Source organism: Capricornis sumatraensis, chromosome 1, assembly GCF_032405125.1.
Source record: "Capricornis sumatraensis isolate serow.1 chromosome 1, serow.2, whole genome shotgun sequence".
Lineage (NCBI taxonomy): Eukaryota > Metazoa > Chordata > Mammalia > Artiodactyla > Bovidae > Capricornis > Capricornis sumatraensis.
Window position 1 is genome coordinate 39,334,598 of NC_091069.1, and position 27,741 is coordinate 39,362,338.

At 42.1% G+C, this 27,741-nt stretch overlaps 2 protein-coding genes across 2 annotated transcripts; one reads left to right on the plus strand and one right to left on the minus strand.

Annotated features, from left to right (window-relative positions):
* The first annotated feature begins 296 nt into the window (after positions 1-296).
* Positions 297-7,974, plus strand: GKN2 (gastrokine 2). Its single transcript, XM_068987507.1, has 6 exons — positions 297-308; positions 2,948-3,001; positions 3,435-3,572; positions 5,337-5,447; positions 6,174-6,330; positions 7,892-7,974. Exons 1-6 carry the CDS (start codon positions 297-299, stop codon positions 7,972-7,974), a joined length of 555 nt encoding a protein of 184 aa, XP_068843608.1.
* Positions 7,975-16,407: 8,433 nt separating this feature from the next.
* Positions 16,408-22,079, minus strand: LOC138073425 (gastrokine-3-like). Its single transcript, XM_068965192.1, has 6 exons — positions 22,068-22,079; positions 20,728-20,781; positions 20,190-20,324; positions 18,521-18,628; positions 17,397-17,538; positions 16,408-16,502 (listed from the first exon to the last, which is right to left on the minus strand). Exons 1-6 carry the CDS (start codon positions 22,077-22,079, stop codon positions 16,408-16,410), a joined length of 546 nt encoding a protein of 181 aa, XP_068821293.1.
* Between the last annotated feature and the right edge of the window lie 5,662 nt (positions 22,080-27,741).

The following is a 27,741-nucleotide window of genomic DNA, read 5'->3' on the forward strand; positions in this document are numbered from 1 at the left end:
TTTTTAAAGGGTGGACATTGAAATCACAAATGAAACAGAGAGTAGATAAGTGGCGATATTTACAGAGTGACCAAGTGGTGAATTTTCACTATTGATTAATGAACTTCTCTGATATTATGTTATGTAGTTGGGTCTTAATCCTGATAAAGGAGTTTGTTGGGGTGTGGCATTGATAGGAACATGGCCTTTTTCAAAGTGATCCTTCTGGACAGAGATTTCCGCACCTGAAATCCAATATAAAGATAGAAGTTGCACTGGGCAGCCTCACTTGCTCCAGCAGATTCTTTTCAGGCAAAATGAAAATCCTTGTGAGTATTTGTGTTTCTTTATACTCTTATGGTAACTGCTTGCAGAGAATGTTCACATCCAATATGTGTTGGTTTTCAGGGGTCTTAAACGAATACTGCATGCTTCTAAGTTTCTTGCTGTCTTTGGCAGGAATAATGTCAAATATTAATTAGTCCATATTTATTTGTCCTTTGTCTGTTTCTTGAGATGTTTACTAAGAAAATACAAAGAAAAAATGGGAAATATCTAGGGAATTTTAATTTGTAATATTTTAATAATAATTCCTTATTGTGAAATTTGGAGGGAATATAGGCATTTTAGGATAACTATATTTACCATCTAAAAGGGAAATAGTGATTTGAAAATAATAATATCAGGGACTTTCCTGGTGGTCAAGTAGTTCAGGCTCTGTGCTTCCGCTGCAAGGGGCACAAATTCAATCCTTGGTTGGGGAACTAAGATCCTGCATGCCATGAGGTATGGTCAAAAGTAATAATAATAATATTGATAATAAAAAAAAATCTGCCGTTTCCCAAGTGCATGCTAGGCCTTATGCTGAACATTCACATGAATCACTTCATCTGTTCACTGAAACAAGTGTATGTGTGCTATGCTCATTTGCTTCTGTTGTGTCTAAACCTTATGTAACCCTATGGACCACAGCCTGCCAGGCTCCTCTGTCCCTGAGATTCTCCCTGCAAGAATACTGGAGAGGGTTTCTTACTCTAGAGGGTCTTCCTGGCCCAGGTATTAAACCTGTGTCTCCTGCATTTCCTGCATTGCAGGCAGATTCTTTACTGCTGAGCCGCTGGGGAAGCCACTGAACTGAGTAGTATTGCCCCATTCTACAGGTGAGGAGATTGAGGCACAGAGGAATATGACTTCCCCAGGCCAGGAAATGTGGGGTTTAGTCTTGAAATCTATCCATCTTAGGCCCCACATACAGAAGCAATCATGGCAGAGCAACCCTGCTGTGACCACTCCAACTGATCCCGGCCCTGATCCCAGTCTCCCATAGCTTCACATGACAGCGCTCCATAGACAGTGAACTATGTTCTATTGCAGCATGGAGCTCCTTCCCCTCAGCCTCTACCCCTTATTCTCACTGAGTTGTTGAAGGAGAGAGTAATATAAGTACCTCCCCATAAGCTGTTAAACACTGTCAATTTAATGAGTTCCTTCTCCCAGGATTTCTTGATTTTCCAAGAGAGATCTAACCCCCGAATGCACACCTGGGACCATGATGTATTAATCACATTGTTGGGTGGGTGGCTATTTGGGGGCAGGGGACATTTCTTGACTCTAATCGTTCCACTAAGGTGCTCAGCCCTCCACCCATCTAACTCAAGCTTCTGTATTTGACCCATTAAACAGAACACGTAGGAGTGTCAGAGGTTACTAGAGCTGGCCTTGGAGCCCAGGTTTTCCGTATGCAAGTAGACAGGTTGGACATCTGCACTTAGGTCCATGTTAGACATTCTACCCACAGTCACCAGGACAGAAATATTATTAATGAGATACAAAGGGAAGTAGGAAAACCTCACTGCTGCTGCTGCTGCTAAGTCGCTTTAGTCATGTCCGACTCTGTATGACCCCATAGATGGCAGCCCACCAGGCTCCCCAGTCCCTGGGATTCTCCAGGCAAGAACACTGGAGTGAGTTGCCATTTCCTTCTCCAATGATTGAAAGTGAAAAGTGAAAGTGAAGTCGCTCAGTCATGTCTGACTCTTCGCGACCCCATGGACTGCAGCCTACCAGGCTCCTCCGTCCATGGGATTTTCCACGCAAGAGTACTGGAGTGGGTTGCCATTGCCTTCTCTGAAACCTCACTGACAAGTACTAAAAACATCTGCCTTCCTGAAGAGTCTCTCCATCAGCAGTCTCAATGACAGTGCAGTGCCCTGTGATGTTCAGAACAGGGAACACAAAACCAGGATCAGCATATTGAATGAGACCCTTGTACAACGGCAGCAAGATGTCAGCAGTGCCTCTGGGTCAGTCTCACATTCTGCTGGCCTAACACTTGTCTGATGGCATCACTAATGGGAATGTGGACGTTTTCTTTGATGTCAGCCTCAGAAGTTATTTGTGCCTCCATGATCTGATTTTCATAGCTTCCCTTAGGGAATACATAGGTACCCTTATCACCCATGAATCTATTTTAAATCTGTCTTACTCTCTTTATCTCAAGGAATTGAATACTTTTTTAAACCGAAAAACACAACTTGATGCCTGACTACTAAAGCCAATGTGAATACCTTCAGGGTCTTCCTCTTAGTAAAAAGAGCCCTTTCTTACTGCTCATCTCTCTCAAGTATTTTTTAAAAATTTATTACTATTATTATTATTATTACTTTTAACACCAAAAAGCATCTTGTATTTCCCCGAAGCATTTTTCTGGCATATTCTTTCTAGAAGGTTGTGATGTTGGGAAGGGTCAGGAATTTGGTAACAAAGGGAGAACTAATCTGAAAATTAGAAAAAACTCACCAAATGCCTGTCAAATGAATGAGTGTTGGCACATTTTGGAAATGGACTGTTGACCATCCAGGACCTCCCACCAGTGTCTTCAGTATGTTCTCTGAGACATTTGTGCTTGTCGTGTCCTGTGTCACCCCACTCCAAATGACAGCCCTATTGTGACTGGTCTGTTTTCCAGGTGGTATTTCTGGTGGCACTGGCCATCTTTGGGACACGATCTTTGGGAAATGAGGTGAGTGAGTTCACTATAGATATTATATCCTAGAGATATTGGGAGAGGAAAAACAAGATACAAGATAATCTGAAGGACAGTAGTCTACATGCCCCATGCATGGGATGAAATCCCAGAAATAACCAGTAACAGAAACAATGAGGCTGACTATTTCTTCCAATCACAATACCTTAAAAACATAACCCATTGCTTTAAAATGTGGTCGATTTCATTTCTCATGTGATGTCATTGCTTTGCCCATATATAATACAACGAACTAAGAGGAAGACCTTTGCATTCTTATTTTAGCATGGGCTTTTGGTCTGGGATGCCAGTGGCAACATCTCAATGTTCAATCTCTTGTTCAAAGCAATAGAAGGCTTTACTTTGCGGGAGGGTTGCCTTTCAAATGTACATGATCTGTAAAAACACCATTATGTCTTTGTCAATCTAGATTTATAACATCATCAGCCCAACTGGCAAAGGTGGCCAAATTCAGGAGACGATGACAATTGACAATGAAAAAAATGCTGCCATCGTTAACATCCATGCAGGGTCATGCTCCTCTACCACGATTTTTGACTATAAACATGTAAGCAGCAATATTTTATATTTTTCAAGAATGGACTTCTACAGGGTGGAGGGACAACCATTTATCATGCATTTGAATTCCAGGATCTATCCTTGTAATTCTTTCAGAAATTCCTTACTTCTCCTTTTCCCATTTCTAATTTAAAAATCGATGAGACAGAACATATACAAATTTGTTTGACTTTTTCCGGTAGGAAGCATGATGATGCTGGCTCATCACAGGCTCAGAAAGTACCTAGCAGAGTGACTAAAACCAGGGCAAAGCCTGGCACACAGGCTCTCAAAAATATTTGTCAAATGTGTGAGTGAAGTAGGGCTTCTTCTAATACAAAAAATTCTGCAGAAAGAGAGCAATCATGAAACAAGCAGTCACAAAATAGCAAAAATCCTGAACAACTACATATTTAACTACATACATAGGATATGAAATAAATTATACTTTTGGAAGAATTAAAGCATGTTAACTTAAAAATATTATGCTATTTCCAAGTTTCAATTGCTGGAATTAACAATAAATCTCAGAAACCTGCTCAAAAACCTTATTCCATCCTTGATTCATTCGTTTATGTTTTTGTTTTCCATTGATTCCACTGGGTGACAAACCTGCTTTTATCTATGAAGAGAGGTATGCCCTGTGGATATAAGTAGTCCATAGGCTATGGCACTGGGCATTTGAACTTGCTTTTCTTGTAGAAACCTCCTCCCTGCCTCTGTCCCACTGTTATTGGGAGTTCCCTGACACATTTGAAAGCATCAGGTCTTAGTTTTCAAGGAGTTGTGCTGAAATTCTTTTTAAGCAGATGTCAGGGAAATCCCAAAAGTATCTTTAAAAAGTAGCATGGTGAGAAGTTCGTATAAGCCTCTCCACTATCATCAGGCTTGGCTTCAGTTGATTTTTGGATTTTAGGAACTGGAAATTAGTGAGAAATAAAAATCAGGGACTAGAAAGATTTGCATTATATACAATCTTATATGCTGAATAATTATTTGGAACTATGCAGAGAAAATTCCACTCCAGATGAATATTCCAGAAGGTCCCTTTTGGCTCCAAGTTCTTCACGTTCCATTGTTCTTCCAATCCCAACTTCCTCCATTCCATCCTTATGCAGCCAGCTTGGGTTTGAGGTGGAGAAAAGATGAAGAGAAGGTGAAGAGGGGAGAGGAGAGTCAATGAAACATGTATGTGTGGAGTGTGAGGGTGGTGTGGATATGTTGAGGAGATCTTCTAAAGCAGTGCTGTCCATTGGAACTTTCTGCAATGGTAGAGATGCTCTGTATCTGCATTTTCCAGTAGGGAAGCTACTAATCACTTGTGGTTACAGAGTACTTGAAATATGTGATGGAGGAAGTACACTTTAAATTTTATTTAATTTGACTTTAAATGTAAATGGAAACTCATGGCTGGTAATTAACATATTTGAAAGCACAGGTCGAAAGAATACGGTATTTACTCCAAATTGAGGACACAGCAGAACAAAATCAATAGAGAAAAGAGAAATAACAATTTCTCCTTTATCTTTCAAACCCCAAACTGCAAAACCAAAACATGAAAAGTGAGAGACACATCAAGAGTTTACACAAATTTAGAGATAGAAAGGACAAGTGAAAAAGTGAAATGACGAGGTAAAAGAAGTCAAATGGATAGAATGGATTGCAGCTTGAAAATCTTACTGTGCATGTTTCAAGCTTTCCTGAAGGGCTATGCTCACTAGGTTCAGAACCCAGGGAACTGGGAGGGGCAGTAACGGTGCTCTTGCTGCTTCAGGGCTACATTGCGCTCAGGCTGCTCTCCAGAAGAGCCTGCTACATTCTGAAGATGGACCACAAAGCCATCCCTGCTCTGGACCAACTCAAACGGTACATCTTTGAGAGGAAGGTAATTCTGGGGTAGCCTTAAGTATTCCCTTTTCTTGAGCCAGAGAATATGGGGTCCATGGAGAAATGAAGAGAGTAAGGGATAAGGATATAGTACTCTCCACTTTAAAGCATTTTCATATTCACTGATTTTAGAGCAGGAATACATCTCTTAGCTTGAGTTCCACTATGCAGCCCCCAGTTATAAGAACTTATAATACAAAGGCTACCTCTGCTCAGCCCTAGATATGTGTCCTCAGGCAAACCACTTACTTCCTTAGAAAGTAAAAATAACAAGTAAAATTTTAAAAACCTGTCATAAATGCCGGTGTCTTTGTAGAAACGACTAATTGCTCTTTTCTTAAAACAATGCTTTAGGAAGTAATGATTGGGAGGAAAAATAAGTGAAGTTGTAATATCCAATAACACAATGGTAGCAGTAAATACAATATAGTGAGAATAAGCAAACGTTGTGTGAGGCTGGGAACCTGAAGTTTAATTCTCCTTTTGTGTCTTCTCATTGGGCACAGGGTTCACCCTCTCTAGGTTTCATTGTCGTTAGCGGCAAAATAACATTGATAATAATGAGGCTTCTCTACAGACCAAGCTGTCAGAAGCGATGATGTCTTAAGATCCCTGACCACCTTCTGTTCAATAATTTGAAAGAGAAAAAGTCACAATTTAGAGTAAGGTACACCACATTATATTTATTTATTTCATCTTATTCCACTCTGTCGTACTGATCTAGGCTTTGAACAGCATGTTCTCTGACAAATACATCTGGGTCAAGTACAACCCACTGAAGTCTCTGATCACAAATGTGAATTGGTTCCTGTTTGGATCGCCCATCAGGCAGCTTTGCGAACACGTCCCCTTATATCAGGGGGAAGTGGCTGATAAGACACGTAAGTACCAATAAATCATTCCTTCACCAAATAATTTCTGACTGCTCCAATATGTCAGGCACTCTGTTAAGTGCTGTGTGAGATACAAATAAACATGAAACATGACTCAATTTGGTTTATTGGGGGAATTAAATATCTTTCTTATGTGGAAATGCTTCTAAATGTTGGGGGAAACACAGAAGTGATTAAAACTCTGCCCCCAAGGAACACATAATCTGGTGGAGAAGTTAATTCATTAAGGTAGAGGATGGAATAAAAAACGATTCTTTTGGGACCAAGTAAAACTATTGGATTCTCTAAAGTATAGTATAGGGCTTCCTTGGTGCCTCAGCAGTAAAGAATCCACCTGGAAGGCAGGAGACACAGGACATGTGTGTTCGATCCACTGGTTGGGAAGATTCCTTTGGAGTAGGAAACGGCAACCCACTCCAGTATTCTTGCCTGGGAAAATCCCATGGACAGAGGAACCTGGCGGGCTACAGCCCATAGGGTCCCCAGGGGTCAGACACGGCTGAGCAACTGAACACAAAAGTACAGCATGGTAACTGGTTAAATTATGATATTGTATACTTGAAAGTTGCTGACAGTAGAGATTAGGAATTTCTACCACACAAACACAAAAGGGTTAACTATGTGAAGTGATGGATGTGCTATTTTGACCTTCTATAATGTATCTGGGTATCAAATTATCATATTGTACACTTTGGTGGTGGTTTAGTCACTAAGTCGTGTCTGACTCTTTGCAACCCAATGTACCATAGCCCACCAGGCTCCTGAGTCCATGGGATTTTCCAGGCAAGAATACTGGAGTGGGTAGCCATTTCCTTCTAAGGAGTATCTTCCTGACCCAGGGATCAAACTTGAGTTTCCTGCATTGAAGGTGGTTTGTTTACCACTGGGCCACCAGGGGAGCCCCAATATATTGTACCTCTTAAATATATACAAATATATTTGTCAAGTGTTTCTCAAAAAAGTTAAAGAGCAATCAGAATTTAGGATAAGATTGGTCCAAAAAAAGAGCAGGTAAAGTGGACTGACAGACGGGGAATAAAAACTCTGATTTATCCAGTTAACATATGTCACTGCAGTCATTCCTGGTATTTTTACAGAAAATTGCTAAATATGCCCAAGTATTAAGAACGGCTGGAGTGAAAGAGAGGCTGGATCACAGACAGTGAAGGCAGCAAGAAAAATTCCTCAGAGTAGTGGGAGGTAGATAAAGAAGAAAAGAATTGGCATTTATTACCTTTTTATTGCCTAGGTGTTAAGATATTTTTCTTTTAATAAGGTCATTAGTACTTATAAGTAAAGGCACACTGGCATACCATCAATGCAGAGTGTCATGGCATCAGCTGAGCCACAGAGTACTTCCAGGAATTGTTAGTCTTATTTAAACTAATATATGATTATTCTTTACAAATATAGCTGAAATCTTGGGCAACATGAAATTACACGTACAACCCCTCGTCAAGAGATTTACAAAAGGGCACTGGTTTGTTAAATTAAATCTAATTTGCTAACGTCTTCATTCTCTTTCTTTCTAAAATTTCCCCATTTTCAGATAATACTGGTGCTGGAGTCTGCGCAAAGGCTGGGCTCCTGGGCATCTTGGGAATTTCCGTCTGTGCAGATGTTCACGTGTAAGGCATTCAGCTCACTGGTTTCATCTTTTTAAAGAAATACACCCTTGGTTTCCACTCAACAGCCAAATTAAAATCTTTCTCAATGCCCCAACTAATTTGGAGATTCACTAGTAAAACATGACTGGTATATTTATAGATATCTGCGTGTTTGTTTTTATAAACCACAAAGGGAAGCCAAACAATGTTTACATCAATATATGAAAGAAATTGCCAGGATTTCAAATAAAGTGCATAGTGTGAAAATTCCCAGATACTATAGGCGAGTTACATACAGGCTGGTCAGTTATGTGCAAGTCTCCATTTCTGCATCTGTCGTTTAGACCAGCTGTCCATTTGTCCATCCAACACACTGAGCTAGCTTAGGTAGAGCAGGGGCTCAGGTGACAGTAACTTCCACCTTCTGAGAGGGATAGTTTATTTATACCCTTTAAAGACAACTTGACTGATCAGATGATGCAAACTTTATATATAAAATTTATGTTATCAAGTATACCTTCTGACAAAGTCCCCAGCTTTGAGGGCCATGTATATAGCTTTTAGTTCATCAGATTAGTAGACTCAACTGTAATCAACACTATCATGACGTATTTCATCCCAGAGAGTGGCGAGAGAGAGGGAGAAACACCCATCACCTAGAGAGAGATACATATTCCTGAAAAGTTTTACAAGAGTGAGGGCTTGACTGGGAATATCAGGTCAATGTAGGAGGAAAACAATTTCTAACATTTCAAATAAATTGCAAAAGGTGGGCAAATTTCCAGCTCATATAATTAATTCTCACATGGGCTGGTCAGTGAATGCAAGTTCAGAACAAAGAGGTACTACTTTAGCAAGAATTTCTATCGTCAGTTGCTCCTATTTCTAACATCTACTCCTTAATAACCATTAGCACCAGCATAGATATGCTGGCAAAACTACCATAGTAAAGAAAAGTTATTTTCTTGTTAGGCAATGAGTCATTTATATGAAACCATTTGATAACAGCAGTAAAGACTGTATAATAAAGTGTCAAACAAAAGTATGTTAGCTGGGCCCCTAATGTTTGCAAATGATGGCACCCAAATCGAAGTAACAGGTGGGAGTGGCGAGGTGGGAATTTATTGTCTCATCTACCAAAGGAAGATAGGTGTATTCTGGTCTTGGTTGGCCAGAACTAGGTGTTTGAAGGTGACTAGACTATCTTTTTCCACTCTCAACACTCTCTCTCCACATGTCAGCCTCAGTATCTTGCATTAGCTTTCTCCGTGGTGGTAAAACCAACATTACTGTGAGCCCCAAGGTCTCCATCTTCCTTGTGTCATCATCAGAGAGGAAAGGACTCTTAATTCTAATTTCAAATTAGCTTTACTTTAAATTACCAGGAAGATAAAACAGTTGTAAATCTATGTACACTCAATGTCAGAGCACTTAAACATAAAAAGCAGACATGGACAGAGGTAAAGGAAGTAGACAGCAAGATAATAACCATGGGAGACTGCAATACCCCACTTTTAATAACAGATCTTTCACAGAAAATAAATAAGGAAACAGCAGGCTTGAAAACGATAAACTGAACAAGCCTGGCAACATATACAGAATATTCCCCCTAACAGTAGCAAAAACACATTCTCCGTAAACACTCATGGAACATTCTGTAGGGTAGATCATGCTAAACCAGAAAACAAGTCTTAACAAATTTAAGAAGATTGAAATCATTCCAAGTATCTTTCCCAACCACAATGGAATAAAACTAGAAATCAATAACAAGAGGAAAGTATTCACAAGAACATGGGAATTAAACAACATACACTCGAACAACCACTGAGTTCAGAGAGAAGTCAAAGAGAAATTAGAAAATATCTTGAGACACACAAAAATGAAAACGGAATTACTGTCTTCCCTCTCCCGACCTTACAAAGGGACTCTTTCTGGAGAACATTTAATGGAGCCCCAGCCTCCTTGCAGCTTGCATTTGACTCACTCCTTTTAGGCATGTGCCTGTCCTATTTGATTTGCTTCTCCTATTAAGTTTAATTGAAGTGTAATTGGCTTACGATGCTGTTAGTTCCAAGCGCAGAAGATAGTGGTTTGATGGTTCTATACATTATAATATGGTCCCCAGAAGTCTAGCTACCACCTGTCATCATACGAAGATACCGCCTTATAAATGACTATAGTCCTAATACCGTACCTTAATTTTGTGACTGAAGTTTGTACCTCTTAATCTCCTTTAACTATTTGACTCATCCCTCCACTCCTCTACCCTCTGGAAACTACCTGGTTGTTCTCTGTACCTATGAGTCTGTTCTGTTTGTTCATTTGTTCTATATTTTGAGTCCACATATAAGTGGAAATATATGGTGGTTGTCTTTCTCTGTCTGAACTATTTCATGTAGACTAATATTCTCTAGGTCCATCCAAGTTGTTGCAAATGGGAAGATTCAATATTTTTAGGGCTAATAGCCCATTATGTGTGTGTGTGTCCATTCCACTTTTTTCATTGCGCATATATACATCTTATTTTTCTATTCATCTATGGGTGGACACTTAGGTTGCTTTCATATCTTGATTATTGAAATTAACGCTGCAGTGAGCGTATCGGTGAGTATATCTTTTAGAATTAACATTTTGATTTTTTCAGCTAAATGCCTGGGAGTGAAACTGATGGATCATATGGTAATTTTATTTTAGTTTTTTGAGAAAACTTCATATTGTTTTTCTTTATAGTGGCTGCAGTCATTTGTATCCATACCAACAATGTACAAAGTGTTCCTTTTTCACCACAATAACAATTGTTATTTGTGGTATTTTCGATGATAGCCATTCTGATAGGTGTGTGGTGATATCTCACTGTGGTTTGGATTTGCGTTTCTTTGATGATTAGCAATACTGAGCATTTTTTCATGTGTTCATTGGGCTATGCATATCCTCCTTGGAAAAATGTCTATTTAGGTCTTCTTCCCATTTTTAAATTTTTTTTTTCTACATTGAGTTGTTTATATACTGTAGATATTCACCAATTTTCAACCACATCATTTACAAATATTTTGTCCCCTTTAGTAGGCTCTCTGTTTGTTGATGGTCCCCTTTGCTGTGCAAGAGCTTTTAAGTTTAAATATGCCCCTTTTATTGATTTTTACTTTTTTTTTTTGGCCTTAGGAAACATCCAAAAATATTGCTATGATTTATAGGCAAAGTGTTCTGCCTATATTTTCTTCTAGGAGTTCTATACTTTCAGGTCTTATATTTAAGTCTCTAACCCATTTTGAGAGGGTTTTATTTTTTTTCATGTATGGTGTGAGAAAATCTTCTAATTTCATTCTTTCCCATGTAGTTGCCCAGTTTTCCCAGCACCAGAAGGATGTTTTCTGCTAGTCTTCAGATCATTCTCATCAACAGTTGCTCTGTACATAGTTGTAATTTTTGATGTGCCAGTGGAAGGAGGTGAGCGCAGGGTCTTCCTACTCCATCATCTTGGCCGATCCTCCTCCTCATCTATTGCTGATCAGCATTTTTCAATCCCTACAGCAAAAACAAAACAAAACAAAACAATCCACCAACTACCTAATCCCCATTCCCCATTCACATCTTTCCTGCCAACAGTATTCATTTTCTGTTTAAGTAGCCATTAAAAAGATTCTTCAGTTTTAAGGACTATATTCCTTATTTAGTTCCAAGGCTTCCATAATGATTAGTCTAAATCGGTGGTTTTCAGTTAGAGCTTTTTAATAGACTGTCTTGGTTCGTCATAGCTTTTCCTCCATGGAGCAAGTGTCTTTTCATGTCACGGCTGCAGTCACCATCTGCAGTGATTTTGGAGCCCAGGAAAGTCTGTCACGGTTTCCCTTGTTTCTCCATCTATTTGCCACGAAGTGATGGGACTAGATACCATGATCTTAGTTTTTTGAATGTTGAGTTTGATACCCAGGTGAATAGCACCCACCTGATGAGGCCAATGAAGCTGCCTCGTAGGAATAACTGCAGAGATACAGCTTTAACTGTGAGGATGGTCCTTCTACCTCGGGCAGGAGTAGGAATAAGAGGAGCAGCACATTCTTGGCAGGACCAGGGGCCCCGCTCCTGACCCCTGGGGAATTTGAGAGCATGCAGTGGGCAGGGGGCCGGAGAGTAAGCTCTGGTCAGTCACTGCCCTCAGCTGGTGAGCCTGCCCACCCAGACCCACAGACCTGGGGTTCGAGGCCAGTCAGCTTATCCCTGAGGCTGCAGAGAGGCAGGCGTGATGAGGACAGGTAGGGGAGCCTCCTTCTAGGGTGGAAGGAGCGGGGCTAGTGAAGGGAGCGAGACTCCCCTCAAGGGAGCCTATCATTGGAGCATCATTCTGTGAGCTCAGAGGCAGGGGAATTGACCTCTATCTTGGGCCTCCTCCCTGAGAAGGGCCTAAGGGCAAGGGTGGAATTTTTGCAAGAATCTCAGAGATTTCTTGGCAGGAGGGTTTTGAGCCGTTCCCAGCTGGGATTTAGACATGATCCTTCCATGGCATGTTGGCAGGAAGATAAGGACAAAGATGAGGGAGATAGAAAGCTCAGGGAAGAAGGAACTGGGACATGGTCATACCCAACAAGTCCTAGACGGGAGGAGCGGTGACGAACACCCTGTGACGTCTGTCTTATGCTCAGATTTGCCCCCAGTCCAGTCTCCAAAGGGCTCAAGCTTCAGGCCTCAGGGTGGTGAGTGGGAGCTGTGAGCAGAAGCAACAGAAGAGAAAAGCCTTTTCTCACTACACTTTCTCGAAGAAACCAGAGCAAACATTGCAGCAGTGTGAACAACTGACAACAAACCTCGGGAGGAGACACACTTTCCTATTTCGCGAAAAGTCCAGAGAGCCCACACTCCCCTGACCCCTGAGGCTGAGACAGCAGTGTCTGCCCAGGGCGCATGCTCAGTGGAGGGGTGGCAGGTGTCGTGACTGCTCAGCTGAGAGCACCGTGGACTGTGGGTTCCCAGTCCCTTTGCCCAGACCTAAGAGGCAGCATTGGGGATGTCGACAGAGGTCAGTGACAGCAGCTGTACCAGTTCAGTTCAGTTCAGTCGCTCAGTCGTGTCCAACTCTTTGCGACCCCATGAATCGCAGCACACCAGGCCTCCCTGTCCATCACCATCTCCTGGAGTTCACTCAGACTCATGTCCATCGAGTCAGTGATGCCATCCAACTATCTCATCCTCGGTCATCCCCTTCTCTTCCTGCCCCCAATCCCTCCCAGCGTCAGAGTCTTTTCCAATGAGTCAACTCTTTGCATGAGGTGGCCAAAGTACTGGAGCTTCAGCTTTACCATCATTCCTTCCAAAGAAATCCCAGGGCTGATCTCCTTCAGAATGGACTGGTTGAATCTCCTTGCAGTCCAAGGGACTCTTAAGAGTCTTCTCCAACACCACAGTTCAAAAGCATCACTTCTTCAGCGCTCAGCTTTCTTCACAGTCCAACTCTCACATACATACATGACTATGGGAAAAACCATAGCCTTGACTAGGCAGACCTTTGTTGGTAAAGTAATGTCTCTGCTTTTCAATATGCTATCTAGGTTGATCATAACTTTCCTTCCAAGGAGTAAGCGTCTTTTAATTTCATGGCTGCAGTCACCATCTGCAGTGATTTTGGAGCCCCCCAAAATAAAGTCTGATACTGTTTCCACTGTTTCCCCATCTATTTCCCACTAAGGGATGGGACCAGATGCCATGATCTTTGTTTTCTGAATGTTGAGCTTTAAGCCAACTTTTTCACTCCCCACTTTCACTTTGATCAAGAGGCTTTTTAGTTCCTCTTCACTTTCTGCCATAAGGGTGTTGTCATCTGCATATCTGAGCCAAGAAATGGGAAAAAAAAGAAAAGAGCATAGCAGATTTCCCTGCTTAGAAGATGAATGATTTCATAAGCCAGTTCTAGGCCCTTCCAAAGACATTCCAAGATTATTGCAAAAGAGTTAGCAAGAAGCTTGGGTTCTTCAGTCACAGATGGAGGAAAACACTTTGCTATGAATATTAATGTGATTGCATCTTAAACAGAAGGCTGGTGGTGTTGATAACATGGAATATGTTTGGGTCAGGGTGAGGGGTACTGGCTTGAGGTTCAAATATGGTGAATTTCGCTGAGTGATGGATTAAGGATAAATATTAACAATGGTCATCAGTAGGGTGGTGTTGTAGACAGGAATGTTTATTTCTCTCTAAAATTCATATGTTGAAATCTAATCCCCAATGTTGTGGGATTAGTCGCCTATAAAAGAGGCCCTAGAGAGCTCCCTTTTACCTTCTACCATGTTAGGACACAGCGAGAAAACAGCTGTCTACATATGAGGAAGTGGGCTCTTATCAGACACCAGATTTGCTGGTGCCTTGATCTTGGACTTCCCACCCTCTAAAAATGTGAGAGATAAATGTTTATTGTTTACAAGTCACCCAGTCTATGACATTTTGGAATTTTGCCCCTTCCAATCCCATTTCCTAAAATATGTAAATTCTGGTGTACACATGGAAGATTCTTTATAAGATGAAGATTGAGCTTGAAGGACCTGAAAGACCAAAATCTATCTTGACAAGTTCTGTAAGGTCTAGAGCAGTGGTCCCCAACATTTTTGACACCAGGGACTTGTCTCATGGAAGGCAATTTTTCTGCAGACTGGAGTCAGGGGGATGGTTTCAGGATTATTCAAGTGCATTACCTTTATTGTGCACCTTATTTCTGTTATTATTACGTGAGTTCCAATTCAGATTATCAAGCATTATCAAGCATTAGATCCCAGAGATTTAGGATCTCTGGTCTAGAGGACTATGCTAGTTGTTTCTCAGAGTTGGTACAGAGCTCTTACAGCCCAGTCAATGATAGCCAAACATGGGAGGGCAGCAGGCCTTGAACCAAGAATTTCCTGAAGGAAAGCAGTCTAGCTGGCAGAGTGTAAGGAGGGTAACAGATGGAAAGACACATGGTGGATGTCGGGAGGTGGGATGTCTAAAGTCTCTTGGAAGTAACTGGGATGTTATAATGATCAGGTGGAACGCGGAGATGATGGGAAATTTAGAAACAGCTGAAGCTCAGAAATCCAGAGGGGAAGGTGTGATAGATATAAAAACCAGTCAGCAGGCAGCAGTCCCCACCATCACGAGTCCTGAGGGTTTGGGAGCAGGGGTCCAGCAACTGTAACAGGGAGTCAGGCACCTGGGACCAGATAGGGACTGCTCCTGAAGATGCGGGGGGCTAGACGTCAGGGATAAAGCATACACTAGTTAAGGAAGGACTGATAGCCTTGGGGACTTAGCTCCAGGGCCACTTTAGGTCAAGCCTTGAGGGCAAGACCATGCTTCGTGGGCCTCTGGTTGGCCGAGACTTAACTTGTCACATCTGATTCTTTCAGCCTGGATGCTCTGTGCACGTATCTCCACCAGCCTTATCCTTGACAAGATGCTTGTGACCAAATGCATAGTTTCAGAGACCCTCGCCGACCCAGCCACACTTTATTTAAACCCAGCTAGAGGTTTATTCTGGGCCTTTCCCATACAATCACCTTTCCATTCATAACTGTAAGTCACATCACATCTGACTATGCAGAGCGGAGCTAAGCTCCAGCTCTGCCTCCGGCAAATCAGTGCTGAAATTCACCCCAGTCTGTCTACTCCACGCGCATGTGCGGTTCAGCACTCCCCATCCCTCCCATTCCAGTCCTGTCCCATTTACTCCAAACTCCAGCATGACCTTCGGTGGATGTCTATGTCTGTATTTCCAGTACTCTTTCCTTGTTTATTCTGGTTTAGGCAGGTCAGGGATGTTCTAGGTGCTATGGGTGGGGCTGACTAGGGATTCCCATGAAGGGGTTTAGACTGGTTCCAAAGAGAGGTCTGAGAGGCCTTGTTCATGCAGTGAACTCTCTCTCAGGGATTTTCACTGTGCAGGCTGGGCCACAGTGAACACAGGCTGGGCCACAGTGAACACAGACTGGGCCACAGTGAACAGCATCAATTTGCAGGCGATGGAGATGTGACCTCAGACCTGAAAGCTTCAGTCAGGCTGTGGCTGGTGTCTTTTGTTCTTTCTTTCTTTGTGTCCCAGATTCTTCAGGAATTCTTCAAGGGACACACCAGAGAGGCCCTTAGAAATGAGGCCTTCCAGGAGAGGCATGTTCTCCTTTGTGCCTTGTTTGTATGTGATGGTATGGACAGCATGTGGATGGGAGTCCAGGAACTTTAGAGAGGACAGTGTAGCAGGCAGTGTTCATATGTTAGATCAGGGAGGCAAGAAACTTTATTGTTCTAAGCCAATAGAATAGGGAGAAAGTGTATTCAGTTTCTAGGTCACAAAGCTGGATCTTGGGTCAAAAGATAGGGGTAATCAGGCCTGAAATGAGCAGCTTTCCATTGGCAGAGGTGGGCTGGGTCCCTGAGCTCTGGGGTCAGGTCAGTGGCCCCATCCAGACAGGTCTGCTCCTCACGTGGCCGACCTGGAGGTTCAGAGCCCAGGTATCTCCCCACAGATGGAGAGTCCCAGGAGGGACAGGAGTTGGATTTCAAAACAGGAATCTGGGTCAATAGCCAGTGCAGTACCTTTAAAAAGAAAGAGAAGCATTTTATTTAAAAGATCACTTAATTGCTCTAAGACTCTAAAGTAGAGTGGATATATTATGAGTTGCACCTGGAGGAAGTGTGATGCTCAAGCAACTTTACTAGCCAGAGACTTGGGAACAAAATGGAAGATCTCATCAAAGCTGCAATAACGGGTCCCACATTCTTTCTTTCTATTTCTTTTATTGATCTTTAATCATCCTCTTTAGCCCCTCAGCCTCTCAAGTTCTTTTTGTTTTCCTGCTGGAAGTTCTCATTATGAAGAAGCCTTGTTCACTGGGTTAGTTTATACTCAGATGTAGTTGACAGACAACAGTGCAATGGGAAGTGGTTATTGACTCTATCTGGAGCACCAGGGAGATTCTATTCTTATCTGGTAACTTCCCAAGCTGGTAGACACTGATCCCACTGTATCCCCATCAGGGATGCCAGCCACTAAGACATTTCTTTCCCAAAGTGTGGTCTATAACTGTCAGAGTCCTGCTTGACAGCATTTGGGCCGCCTGATAAAGAGGAGGACTGAATCCTCCAGTGGGGGATTCCAGGCACTGTGCTGCTGGGGTGGGGGAAAGGGAGGGGAGGCTGAAACTTTGGGTCAGCTGAGAGTATCCACCAGCTGTCAGTTCTCAGTGGTGAAATGACTGTCCTCAACCATTCAGTAAAGCTAAGTTCACTCTGCTTCTCGTTCTCAGTAATCAGGAGTCATCTCTACCACCAGAGGGAAATGCATCTCAGGCCCCATCATTTTTATACCCAACTGCAAAGAAATGGAATAGACCTGAAAAGTGTCATTAGAATTTGTCAAGGACCTAAAAAACATTTCACACCTCTTGCCTCACCTGTGGTCTTGAGTTTCTAGGTAAGTTATTCATGTACCTTCTTTTTGCTGTTGGGCAAAATAAGTGGGGAACGCTCGGCACATGTCCTTGATGAGTGCTCCAAACTGGGCTAAGTTCTTGACCCGGCTGGGTAAAACAGTGTAGGTCAGGCCGTGGGTAGATGGATAATGCTTTGAAGTCTGGAAGATGTGACATTTCAAAAGGGTGAGACAGCAGGTAGAGGTGGTGCAGCAAGGAGGAAGAGTGAGAAACCTGTTCCAGTGCATGGGGCACTGGATGCAGGAAAATAGCCCTGAACCTGTTTCCTCTCTAATAGCAATATCCTATCTGACCACAAGGTGGCAAAATTACTCCAGAAAAGTCTGTGTGTCCCTGTGACTCAATCTGTACTCCTTTCACCCTTGAATTCTCAGCTCTTCCGGACTCCAGTGCTATTCTCATTTCTAATAATGATATACAATAAATTTAAAGTTATGGTCTTCATTTATATTATGCTTTTTACTTGTTATAAATCAGATGAGGGGAATACTTTCTACCTCTCTTTTTAAAAAGTGATAAATTATTTTATTTTTATGTGATCCAAAGGCATTTTCTTCCTCAGGAATCAGCCGTCCTCTGCCATGGACATTAGGGACACTGCCCAAATGTGCTGGGTTGGTTATTTAAGCAAAATGACGCCAGATTTCAATGACTTCCCAAGGGCTTCCTGCTGATTTTTAATTTATCTGACAACCCTTGTCATTTAAGAGACAGGAAGAGAGTTTCAGGAGTCCTAAACTCATTTTCAACTCATTTTCAAAGATAATATGTGTGTATGAGCTTAAAGGCTCTGCAGGGGAGGAGAGGAGGCATGAGATTGAAAATACTCTAGTATTCCACTTTAATATTTATATTCACTAAAGTGTAGTTCACACCCTTTTGGAATACATCAAAATTATGTCATTGCATGGAATGCAGTGGTTCATTTTCATTACTGTGATGTGCCTTAAATAGGCCATGGATTTGACTTGGAGTCCTTTGCACGATGATGGAATTCCATGGGCGTTAAGATCAAGCATGAACTGAATTCCCCAGCATGTACAGCATCATCTTAGGAGGGCAGAACATAGAGTCGGAAAACACCAAACTAGGAGGGGACTCCAGTGAGCTGATCTCACTTACCTGGTGGTCCAGGGCCTTAACAATGTCATCCAAAGTTGGGAAGACAGCTTCATCCATCTTGGCCAGGACACAGGCCATCTTGCTAAACAACTTAGCCACCAAGAGGGCCTTAAAGCAACACAGCAGAACCCTGTCATTCATTCAGTCACAACAAGGGGGCCTCCTACTTGTCATCAGAGCTGCACAAAGCTGTCCTTTAGACTGTGGTGTGGAGCATCCTGGCAGAGCAGGCCCTGGGCACCCGAGCAAAGTGTCAGCCACAGGACTGGCCTTGCACATGGGGCCCTGCTGCAGGCATCATGGGGGGTATCCCCTGGGGCACTCTGTATACCACTAATAGACTGTGGGGACTGGAGGGACAGGGGGTAGGCCGCAGTGACAGCTGTTCATGGTCCTCAGCAGCCTCCATGACCCCCAGCTTTCCCATCTGTAAAGCAGGAAAAGTAGACTCTCTCCAGGGGGATGTCATGAACGGATGAGACAGATACCGCCTGCTTGTGAAGCCAGGGTGTGAGTTAGCGTCCTTTCTGGGTTTACAAGGAGGAGCCTGGGCTTAGACCTCTAGAGTCAGATCCCGGCCCTCGGTCTGTCACTGACTGCCCTGATGTAGCCTTAGACCTGACCTTTGGCTTCTCTGAGCTTTGGAGTAAAGCAACAGTTCTCCAGCTGAGTCTGACACTGAGCCCATCTCCCACACCTGCCAGAGTTCTGACTTCTGTTCCATCAGGTGGAATTTTGCGAAATCTTTGTTGGAACAAAAGTCTTTATGGCTTAAAACAGAGTTAGAAATCCCTGGCCTGCATGTCCTGTAAGAAGACTTGGGAGCTGTGTCCTCCAGGAAATCAGGAGTGGGTCAGGTGAAGAATGGGGAGGTCAGAGTCTGGGGAGGTCCAGGCAGAGCCGAGAGAAAGCCTGTGTTTGTGGATTCTGTCCTGAGTGGGGAGAGTAGGAGCGGGGCTTCCAAACAGCAGGGGCTGGATGGCAGAGGGTCATCCAGGGAGTGAGGGGAGCAGTCTTTTCCTTCCTTAATCCTCTGAGTTCTTTGCAGTAGGAAAGGCAGCCATTGAGTCTCTTTAGCAGATGAGGAAACCGAAGCATGCAAAAGCTGCATCCTGTCTCTGGTTGCCTCCTATCTCTGCATCCTGTCTCTGGTTGCGTCGTGTTTCTGGTCATATAACTTTTCTATCATGGAGCCTCCCTTCCCAATCCTGTCTCTTTCTTCCAGGTCACACCTTGCCATCCCTGACCACATGGGCAAATGGAAGCAAGATTTCTAAAAGTGAAAATAAATTATTTTCCTGCTTTGGAAATAAACTGATTAAAATCTGAGAACAAGTCCAGAAAACCTCTATGGCACATACAAGTTGGAGGACATCAAGGTTCTTAAGATAGCTCTCTTATTTCAGAGGCCTTCAGGAGCACTGTGAAGTCAACACAGGAGAGGAACACAAAGGAGTGCTGGATCCCTAGAGATCTCAGAAGCTCTTCCTATGGTCGCTGACTCAAAAAGAAGTCACTGCAAATGCAAGAGAGACGTATTCCCTCAAGATCCAAAACTTAGAGAGGCCTGTATAGACAGGGTTCTCTTCTCTCTGGAAAAGCAGGAGGCTAAATTTTGGAGCAGGCAAGGCTTTCTTTGGCATTGTAATGAACGTGTTCTACATCTTACATTCTTGTAGTCCAAGACTCCATCCCATTCACTCAAAACATTGTTGTCTCGGATGCTGACCATACCTCGAAAGGCATTGACATGGATGCTCTGGGTCCCAACAGATCCATCCAGAGGATGGTTGTCACTGATGTTCTGGAGAAGAGAAGGCAGCAAAGAGAACAGCCCTAAGTCCAGAGTTCCTGCATTGCCCGTCTCTCACAGGTATAAAGGGGTCCTCACAAGAAATTTGACGGCGGCCACCCCAGATTCCCTGGTGGCTCAGATGGTAAAGAATCCACCTGCAATGCAGGACCCCTGGGTTCAATCCTTGGGTTGGGAAGATCCCTTAGAGGAGGGCATGGCAACCCTCTCCAGTATTCTTGCCTTGAGAATCCCTAGGGACAGCGGAGCCTGGTGGGCTACACAGTCCATGGGGTTGCAAAGAGTCGGACATGACTGAGTAAGCACTACACGGCACCCCAGATACCCCAGTACCTTTGAAGTACTTCTGCTTCAGGAGGACCAGACAGGTTGAACCCTCTCTACCCTCACTTACCATCAGGGCCAGAGATGGAGCTAGGAAGAGGACCATAAGGACTGAAGGCACAATCTGAAATGGAAACAAATGTCAGTGTACAGGGCTGGCTCCCTTAGCCTCAGATGAGCCCAGGGCCTGGGGTTCAGAGTAACCCCAGGGTTGGAGCCTTCTTAAAAGATCTGTAACGTTCCTAGGTCTCTGCCCTAGAGGCCCCAAATGAATCAGGAGACTGTCATTCCATGTGTTCGATATGGGATATACTGGCTACTCAAGAAGGAAAGCTTTATCATTCATTCAAAGATACCTTTTGTTTTGCGCTACATCTACTGTCAACCACTGGGCTAAAGATTAGGCAACTTGACCAAGCACTCGATCTGCCCATAGTGCAGGGCCATCTTAAGTCAAGTCGTAAAATAAGTGATAATTCAGGTCCCCCGTCTTCCTTTCTCTACCTCCTTCTTTCTTCCCAACCAGTGGGGACCCCCTCTCTGTCCCGTCTGGAATCTGATATCCTTCCAATTTCCTCTCCTCCAGTTTCTTCCATCTTGCCTGAGCATAAAGATTATGCATCACTTGTTTACACCTTATTTTGAATAGATTTGACTCAAGGGTGAGTAGGTCTTGAGATATTTGCATTGAATCGTTTGCTCTTGGTGTGATCTGCCTAACCTACTGGAGGCATTTCAGACACCAGAAAGTAAGTGAAAGAGAATTAGAAGGACGGGAACTGGCTAAGATAAATATAGCAGAGAATCTTTCCCTACACCTCACAGCTCAAGGCTCACTCAGCTCAAGAGCACTTACAACATAAGCTGAAATCGACAGGAAACCCCTCCTCCCCTTCCCCACAATATTCTATGCAGTATTCCGCATGTGATGACACCATGAATGTGAGATACATCTTCAAAGAAAAAGACAACAGTTACTCTCTGAAAAATAACCACAATGCAATGGGGTTAACCAAGGAAAAACATGTGATGCAGACAGCAGTAATATTCTATTAAATGATTCTTAGAATTAGTGCTATGTGTTAAATACACCTGAAACTTTCTTTGCCAGAAATTTATAAATAAGATGAATCTAGGAAGAAAAGACCCTAAAATATGAATATCTATGCAACGCCCAAAGATAGTTGATCTTTTAAGAAACTAGCTATTAATTCTTTGGGGACAGACCCATTTTCTGATGTTCTAAAAAAAAGAGAGGCTTATCAACAGGGAGGTTATGTTCCAAGTTAATATTTGGAAGTTCTATTTAGGGTTAATTTGAAGAGTCGATGGGAAAAAGGAACTACTCCCTGGCTTATTCTGGCTCTGAAAACATAGTTACCTATATTCAAAACCAGAAAAAATACTTACAAGGTGTTTCATATTGCCTCTTTCTCAGAACTTAGGCAACTGCACGCATGAAAGAATTTTCATGTCCTATTTACTTTCTAAGTCTGGTTTATATAGTCTTGGACCTTTCAACTACTACCATGGTAAAAGATTCTGGGAAATTAATCATAATCTGAATACCATTAGGGGAGAAAAAGACAAATTTATGTAATCACTGCTATCACTTTTCTTTAACTACTTCTAATATTTTCCTTTTACTCAAATACCTCCACTGGTTACTAAGGCAAACATGGCAAAGAACAAGGCTTTGTGGGCTGGCGTGCCCATGACATTAACAGTTAAGGAAGGACTGCAAATAGTAGATCTCACCAAATGGTCCTGATACAAAATCAGTGTTTACCATTTCTATTTCCCAGTTCCAGAGAAGTTCTTTACTATTAGTGGAGGTGGTTGAGAAAAACCTATGAAACCAAAAGAGATGAATTGTAACCACAAGATTAGATTGGAGAGCAGACTGGTCCAGTTCTTCATCCAAACCCCAAATCACATGGTTGGTCCTGTAATGCCTTCTGTTCCCCCACCAAGCTGACCTCATTTAACCTCTTCAAAGATCTACCCCTGGGTGACTTCCTGATATTCTGATATTTCGCTTCCACTCTATGGTTTGTCTTTCTCCTCCCAGCCTTTGTTTCAGGGTGACTTTTTCCATGAAGGACCATTTGAGCAGCCCTGGATCTCCTGAGACATAGAACAATGTTCTGTGACTAGTCAACACTAATTTGGGCTTTTTCAAACATTTTCTTATTTTTTATCAAGCCCTTAACTGCTTGTGACCCAACTACCTGGACCAAATTCCAAAAGGTCATAATCAAATGAACGTATTTCTTCAGAGATAAAGGTGAAGTATATGGATGAGGCTGGGCACTGGGATGATCAAAGTGGAAGACAGTCAGCTCAGTTCTTATAGTACTTCCTGTGAATTTTCAGTGGGAGCATGAACTAAGTGGGCTTTGGGGACTATCAGGTCACCCAGGGCTCAGATAATATAATCTCAATTGCTGTCAGTACTTTAAAAACACCATGCACAGAGCACATGCTCAATAGTTATTGGCTGAATAAGTAAAATGCAATAAAAGAATGACTTTCATTTTGGGGCATGCGGTTATGCATTTTTCCCAACACGATTTATTGACTAGATTATCCTTTATCTATTGTATGTTCTTGGTGCCTTTGTCAAAAATTTCAACTGCTACCATGGTAAAAGATTCTGGGAAATTAATCATAATCTGAATACCATTGGGGGGAAAAAGGCAAGTTTATGTAATCATGGTTGCTGTTCTGTTCCACTGACCTATGCTCCTGTTTTTATGTTCAGTTCAGTCGCTCAGTCGTGTTCGACTCTTTGCAACCCCATGAATTGCAGCACGCCAGGCCTCCCTGTCCATCACCAACTCCCGGAGTCCACCCAAACCCATGTCTATTGAGTCGGTGATGCCATCCAACCATCTCATCCTCTGTCATCCCCTTCGCCTCCTAACCCAATCCCTCCCAGCATCAATTAGTACCATACTATTTTGATTACTCTAGCTGTGTAATATAGTTTGAAATCAGAAAGTTTTATGTCTCCAGCTATGTTCTTCTTCCCCAGAATTTCTTTGGCTCTTTGGGACCAAAGACTTAAATGTTAAGACCTGAAAGCATAAAACTTCTTGAAGAGAACATAGGAGGAAAGATCCTTGATATTGGTTTTGGCAATGATTTCTTGGACACCACACCAAAAACACAGGCAAAGAAAAGCTAAAATAGACAAACTAAAGATCTTCTGTACCGCAAAGGAAACTATCAATAAATTAAAAAGACAACCTATAGAATACGAGAAAATATTTGCAAAGTATATATCTAAATAGGAGTTATTATTCAATGTATCTGAAGAAGTTATACAACTCAATAGAAAAAGAGAAATGATCCAGTTAAAAAAAATGGACAAAGAAACTGAAGAGATATTTTTCTGAGGAAGAAAGACATTTACATGGCCAATAGGTATATGAAAAGGTGCTCAACATCACAAATCACAGGGAAATGTAAATAAAAACCACAATGAGATATCATCTCATACACTTTAGGATTGTTGTTGTTCCGTCACCCAGTCATGTTCAACTGTTTGCGACCCCATAGACTGCAGCACACCAAGGTTTAATGGCCCCCATCATCTCCCAATGTTTACCCAAGTTCATGTCCATTGCATTGGTGATGCCATCCAGCCATCTCATCCTCTGATGCCCTCTTCTCCTTCTGCCCTCAATCTTTCACAGCATTAGGGACTTTTCCAATGAGTTGGCTGTTTGCATCAGGTGACCAAAATAGTGGAGCTTCAGCTTCAGCATCAGTCCTTCCAAAGAGTATTCAAGGTTGATGTCCCTTAAGATTGACTGGTTTGATCTCTTTGCTGTCCAAGGGACTCTCAGGGGTCTTCTCCAGCACCACAATTTGAAGGCATCAATTCTTTGGTGCTCTGCCTTCTTTACAGTCCAGCTCTCACAACCATACATGACCAGTGGGAAGACCATAGCCTTGACTATACAGACCTTTGTTGGCAGAATAATGTCTCTGCTTTTCAACACTGTCTAGGTTTGTCATAGCTTTCCAGCTAAGAAGCAGTCATCTTCTGATTTCATGCCTGCAGTCACCATTTTAGAGTGATTTTAGAGCCCAAGAAGAGGAAATCTGTCACTCCTTCCACCTTTTCCCCTTCTATTTGCCATGAAGTAATGGGGCTGGTTGCCATGATCTTAGTTTTTTTTTTTTTTTAATCTTTATTTTAAAATAGCTTTGACTCTATGGACCTTTGTTGGCAAAGTGATAGCTCTGCTTTTTAATACATTGTCTAGGTTTCTCATTCAATGAAAGAATATAAAAATGTGATTACAAGCCATATATATACATGATTTCAATGGTGGCTTAGCAGTAAAGGATTTCCCTACCAATGCAGGAGACACAGGTTTAATTCCTTGGTCAGGGAGATCTCCTGGAGAAGGAAATGACAACCCACTGTAGTATTCTTGCCTGGCAAATCCCTTGGACAGAGGAGCCTGGCAGGTTACATTCCATGGGGTTGTAAAGAGTCAGATATGACTTAACAACAAAACAATAACAGCTATATATATATATACATACACACATATATATATACATACACATATATATTATATATATATATATCACATGTCTATACGAGTATTATTCAGCCATTAAAAATACTGATATGTAAGTTTGTTAACAAATAATTGTATAGCTATATAATGAAATCTGTATTTATTTCTGCAAAGAACAAAAGCCATGTGCACAAAGGAAAAGTCAATATATCCAAACAATGAAGTCTCATTAAGAAATGTGCATTGGCCGAAAGAAAGTTTAGGAAGCACTTCTTTTTCACCCAACATTCTCTCTTCTATCTTCCAATCCATTCCACAAACTTCTGTAGTCTTACTACTTCACTTTTCCAAAGTCACTTGAAGATTTCCATGGTTTGGCCCCCCCCCCACTAATCTTTGCAGTCCTGTCTTCCACTTCTTTCAGCCTATGCCAAGATGCCAACCAAAGGTGGCTCTCCACTGTTCCCCATATGGAGCCCATGCTTTCTGGACTCCAATCCTTGGTCCATACCAGGCCTCTTCCTCTTGGCCATTCTTTAAGGCCAGTTTAAACAGTGCCCCACTCCCCACCTTTCCATCACTTCTTCACAATCTTGTAATTCCATGCTTGGGCCTTACTTTGCTATTATACTCTTCTCTGTGCTATGCTTACTTGTATAGTTGTTTGATCTGGTCATTAAATGACACATTCATGTCACTAGACCATAAACTTCATAAGATCAGAGGCTCCTTTACTTTCTGCTGCAGCTCTGATATAAAGTACTGAGAGCGGTACCTGACACAGAGAAGGTGCACAAAAATATATACATTAAGAGATGAGTGCGTGGGTGCCACTCTCGGCATATTGTTCATCTCTCTGTCTCCTAGAATACTTAGCAGTGGTCAACACGTAGTAAGTACATAGTAAATGATTGTTAAATCTAAAGGCAAATTATGAAATCAACTATTTGATAATAATGTGAATGAGGAAGGCAATTAAATTTTGAAGAGCATAGGGGATTCAACAAGAAAAAAATGAGCCTTTTTATAGATGCCAATTATAGGGCAATGATAAGGTTAGCCAAGACATCATTAATATTTCTGCCCCTGGATTTGAGGATAGGGGGTGAAGAAAAAGGAAAAGAAAGCCAGGCATCTGCAAAGTTGTTTACCTTTTATCTTGCATCCTGGAGCCTCTGGCATGAGCCAAGCTCCTTTGACTGGATCCCTTGTTCTACTTGGTGTTTGCTAATCACTCTTTGATTTCTTCTGTAAGGGACTTACCACTTGCTGTGAACCAGAAACTTCCTCATCCTTATTTTACAGTTTCTAGTTCCTGCCTGGAATGCAGGCTTCTGTATTCATCCCTGTCATGCTGCTGATATTTAATTAATCTTTCCAGCTTTGTAGAACTCAGCAGGCATCACAACTGGGGAATCATTTTTTTAATTAGTAAAGCTAAGGAAAATTACTAAGGCATTCAGATATGACCTAAATCAAATCCCTTATGATACAGAGGTGATGAATAGATTCAAGGAATTATATCTGGTAGACAGAGTGCCCAAAAAACTGAGGACAAGGTTTCAAAACATACAGGAGGCAGTAACCAAAACCAGCCCAAAGAAAAAGAATTCAAGAAGGCAAAGTGATGGTCTGAGGAGGCTTTACACATAGCTGAGGAAAGAACAGGAGCAAAAAGCAAGGAAGAAAGGGAAAAACATACCCAACTGAATGCAGAGTTCCAGAGAATAGCAAGGAGAGATAAGGAAACTTTCTTCAATGAATTGTGAAAAGAAGTAGAGGAAAACAATAGAATGGGAAATAATAGAGATCTAAGAAAATTGGAGATATCAAGGGGACATCTCATGCAAGCACGGGCATGATAAAGGACAGAAATGGTAAGGGCCTAACAAGCAAAGGAGATTAAGAAGAGGTGGCATGAATACACAGAAGAACTATACAAAAAAAGGTCTTAATGACCCAGATAACCACAATGGTGTAGTCACTTGCACAGAGCTGACATCATGGAGTCTGAAGTCAAGTGGGTCTTACGAAGCATTACTACAAACAAAGCTAGTGTGGGTGATCAAATTCCAGCTGAGCTATTTAAAATCCTAAAAGATGCATGTTGCTAAGGTGTTGCACTCAATATGTCAGCAAATTTGGAAAACTCAGTAGTGACTACAGGACTGGAAAAGGTCAGTTTTCATTTCAATCCCAAAGAAAGGCAATGCCAAAAAGTTGTTCCAACTACTGTACCATTGGTGTTCATTTCACATGCTAGTAAGCTTGTGTTTAAAATCCTTCAACCTAGGCCTCCGCAGTACATGAACTGAGAACTTTCAGATGTACAAGTTGGATTTAGAAAAGGCAGGGGACCAGAGATCAAATTGCCAACATTCATTTGATCGTAGAAGAAGAAAAAGAATTCTAGAAAAGCATCTACTTCTTGCTTTGTTGACTATGCTAAAGGCTTTGATCTTGTGGATCACAACAAACTGTGAAAAATTCTTCAAGAGATGAGAATATCAGCCCATCTTATCTGTCTCCTGAGAAACCTGTAT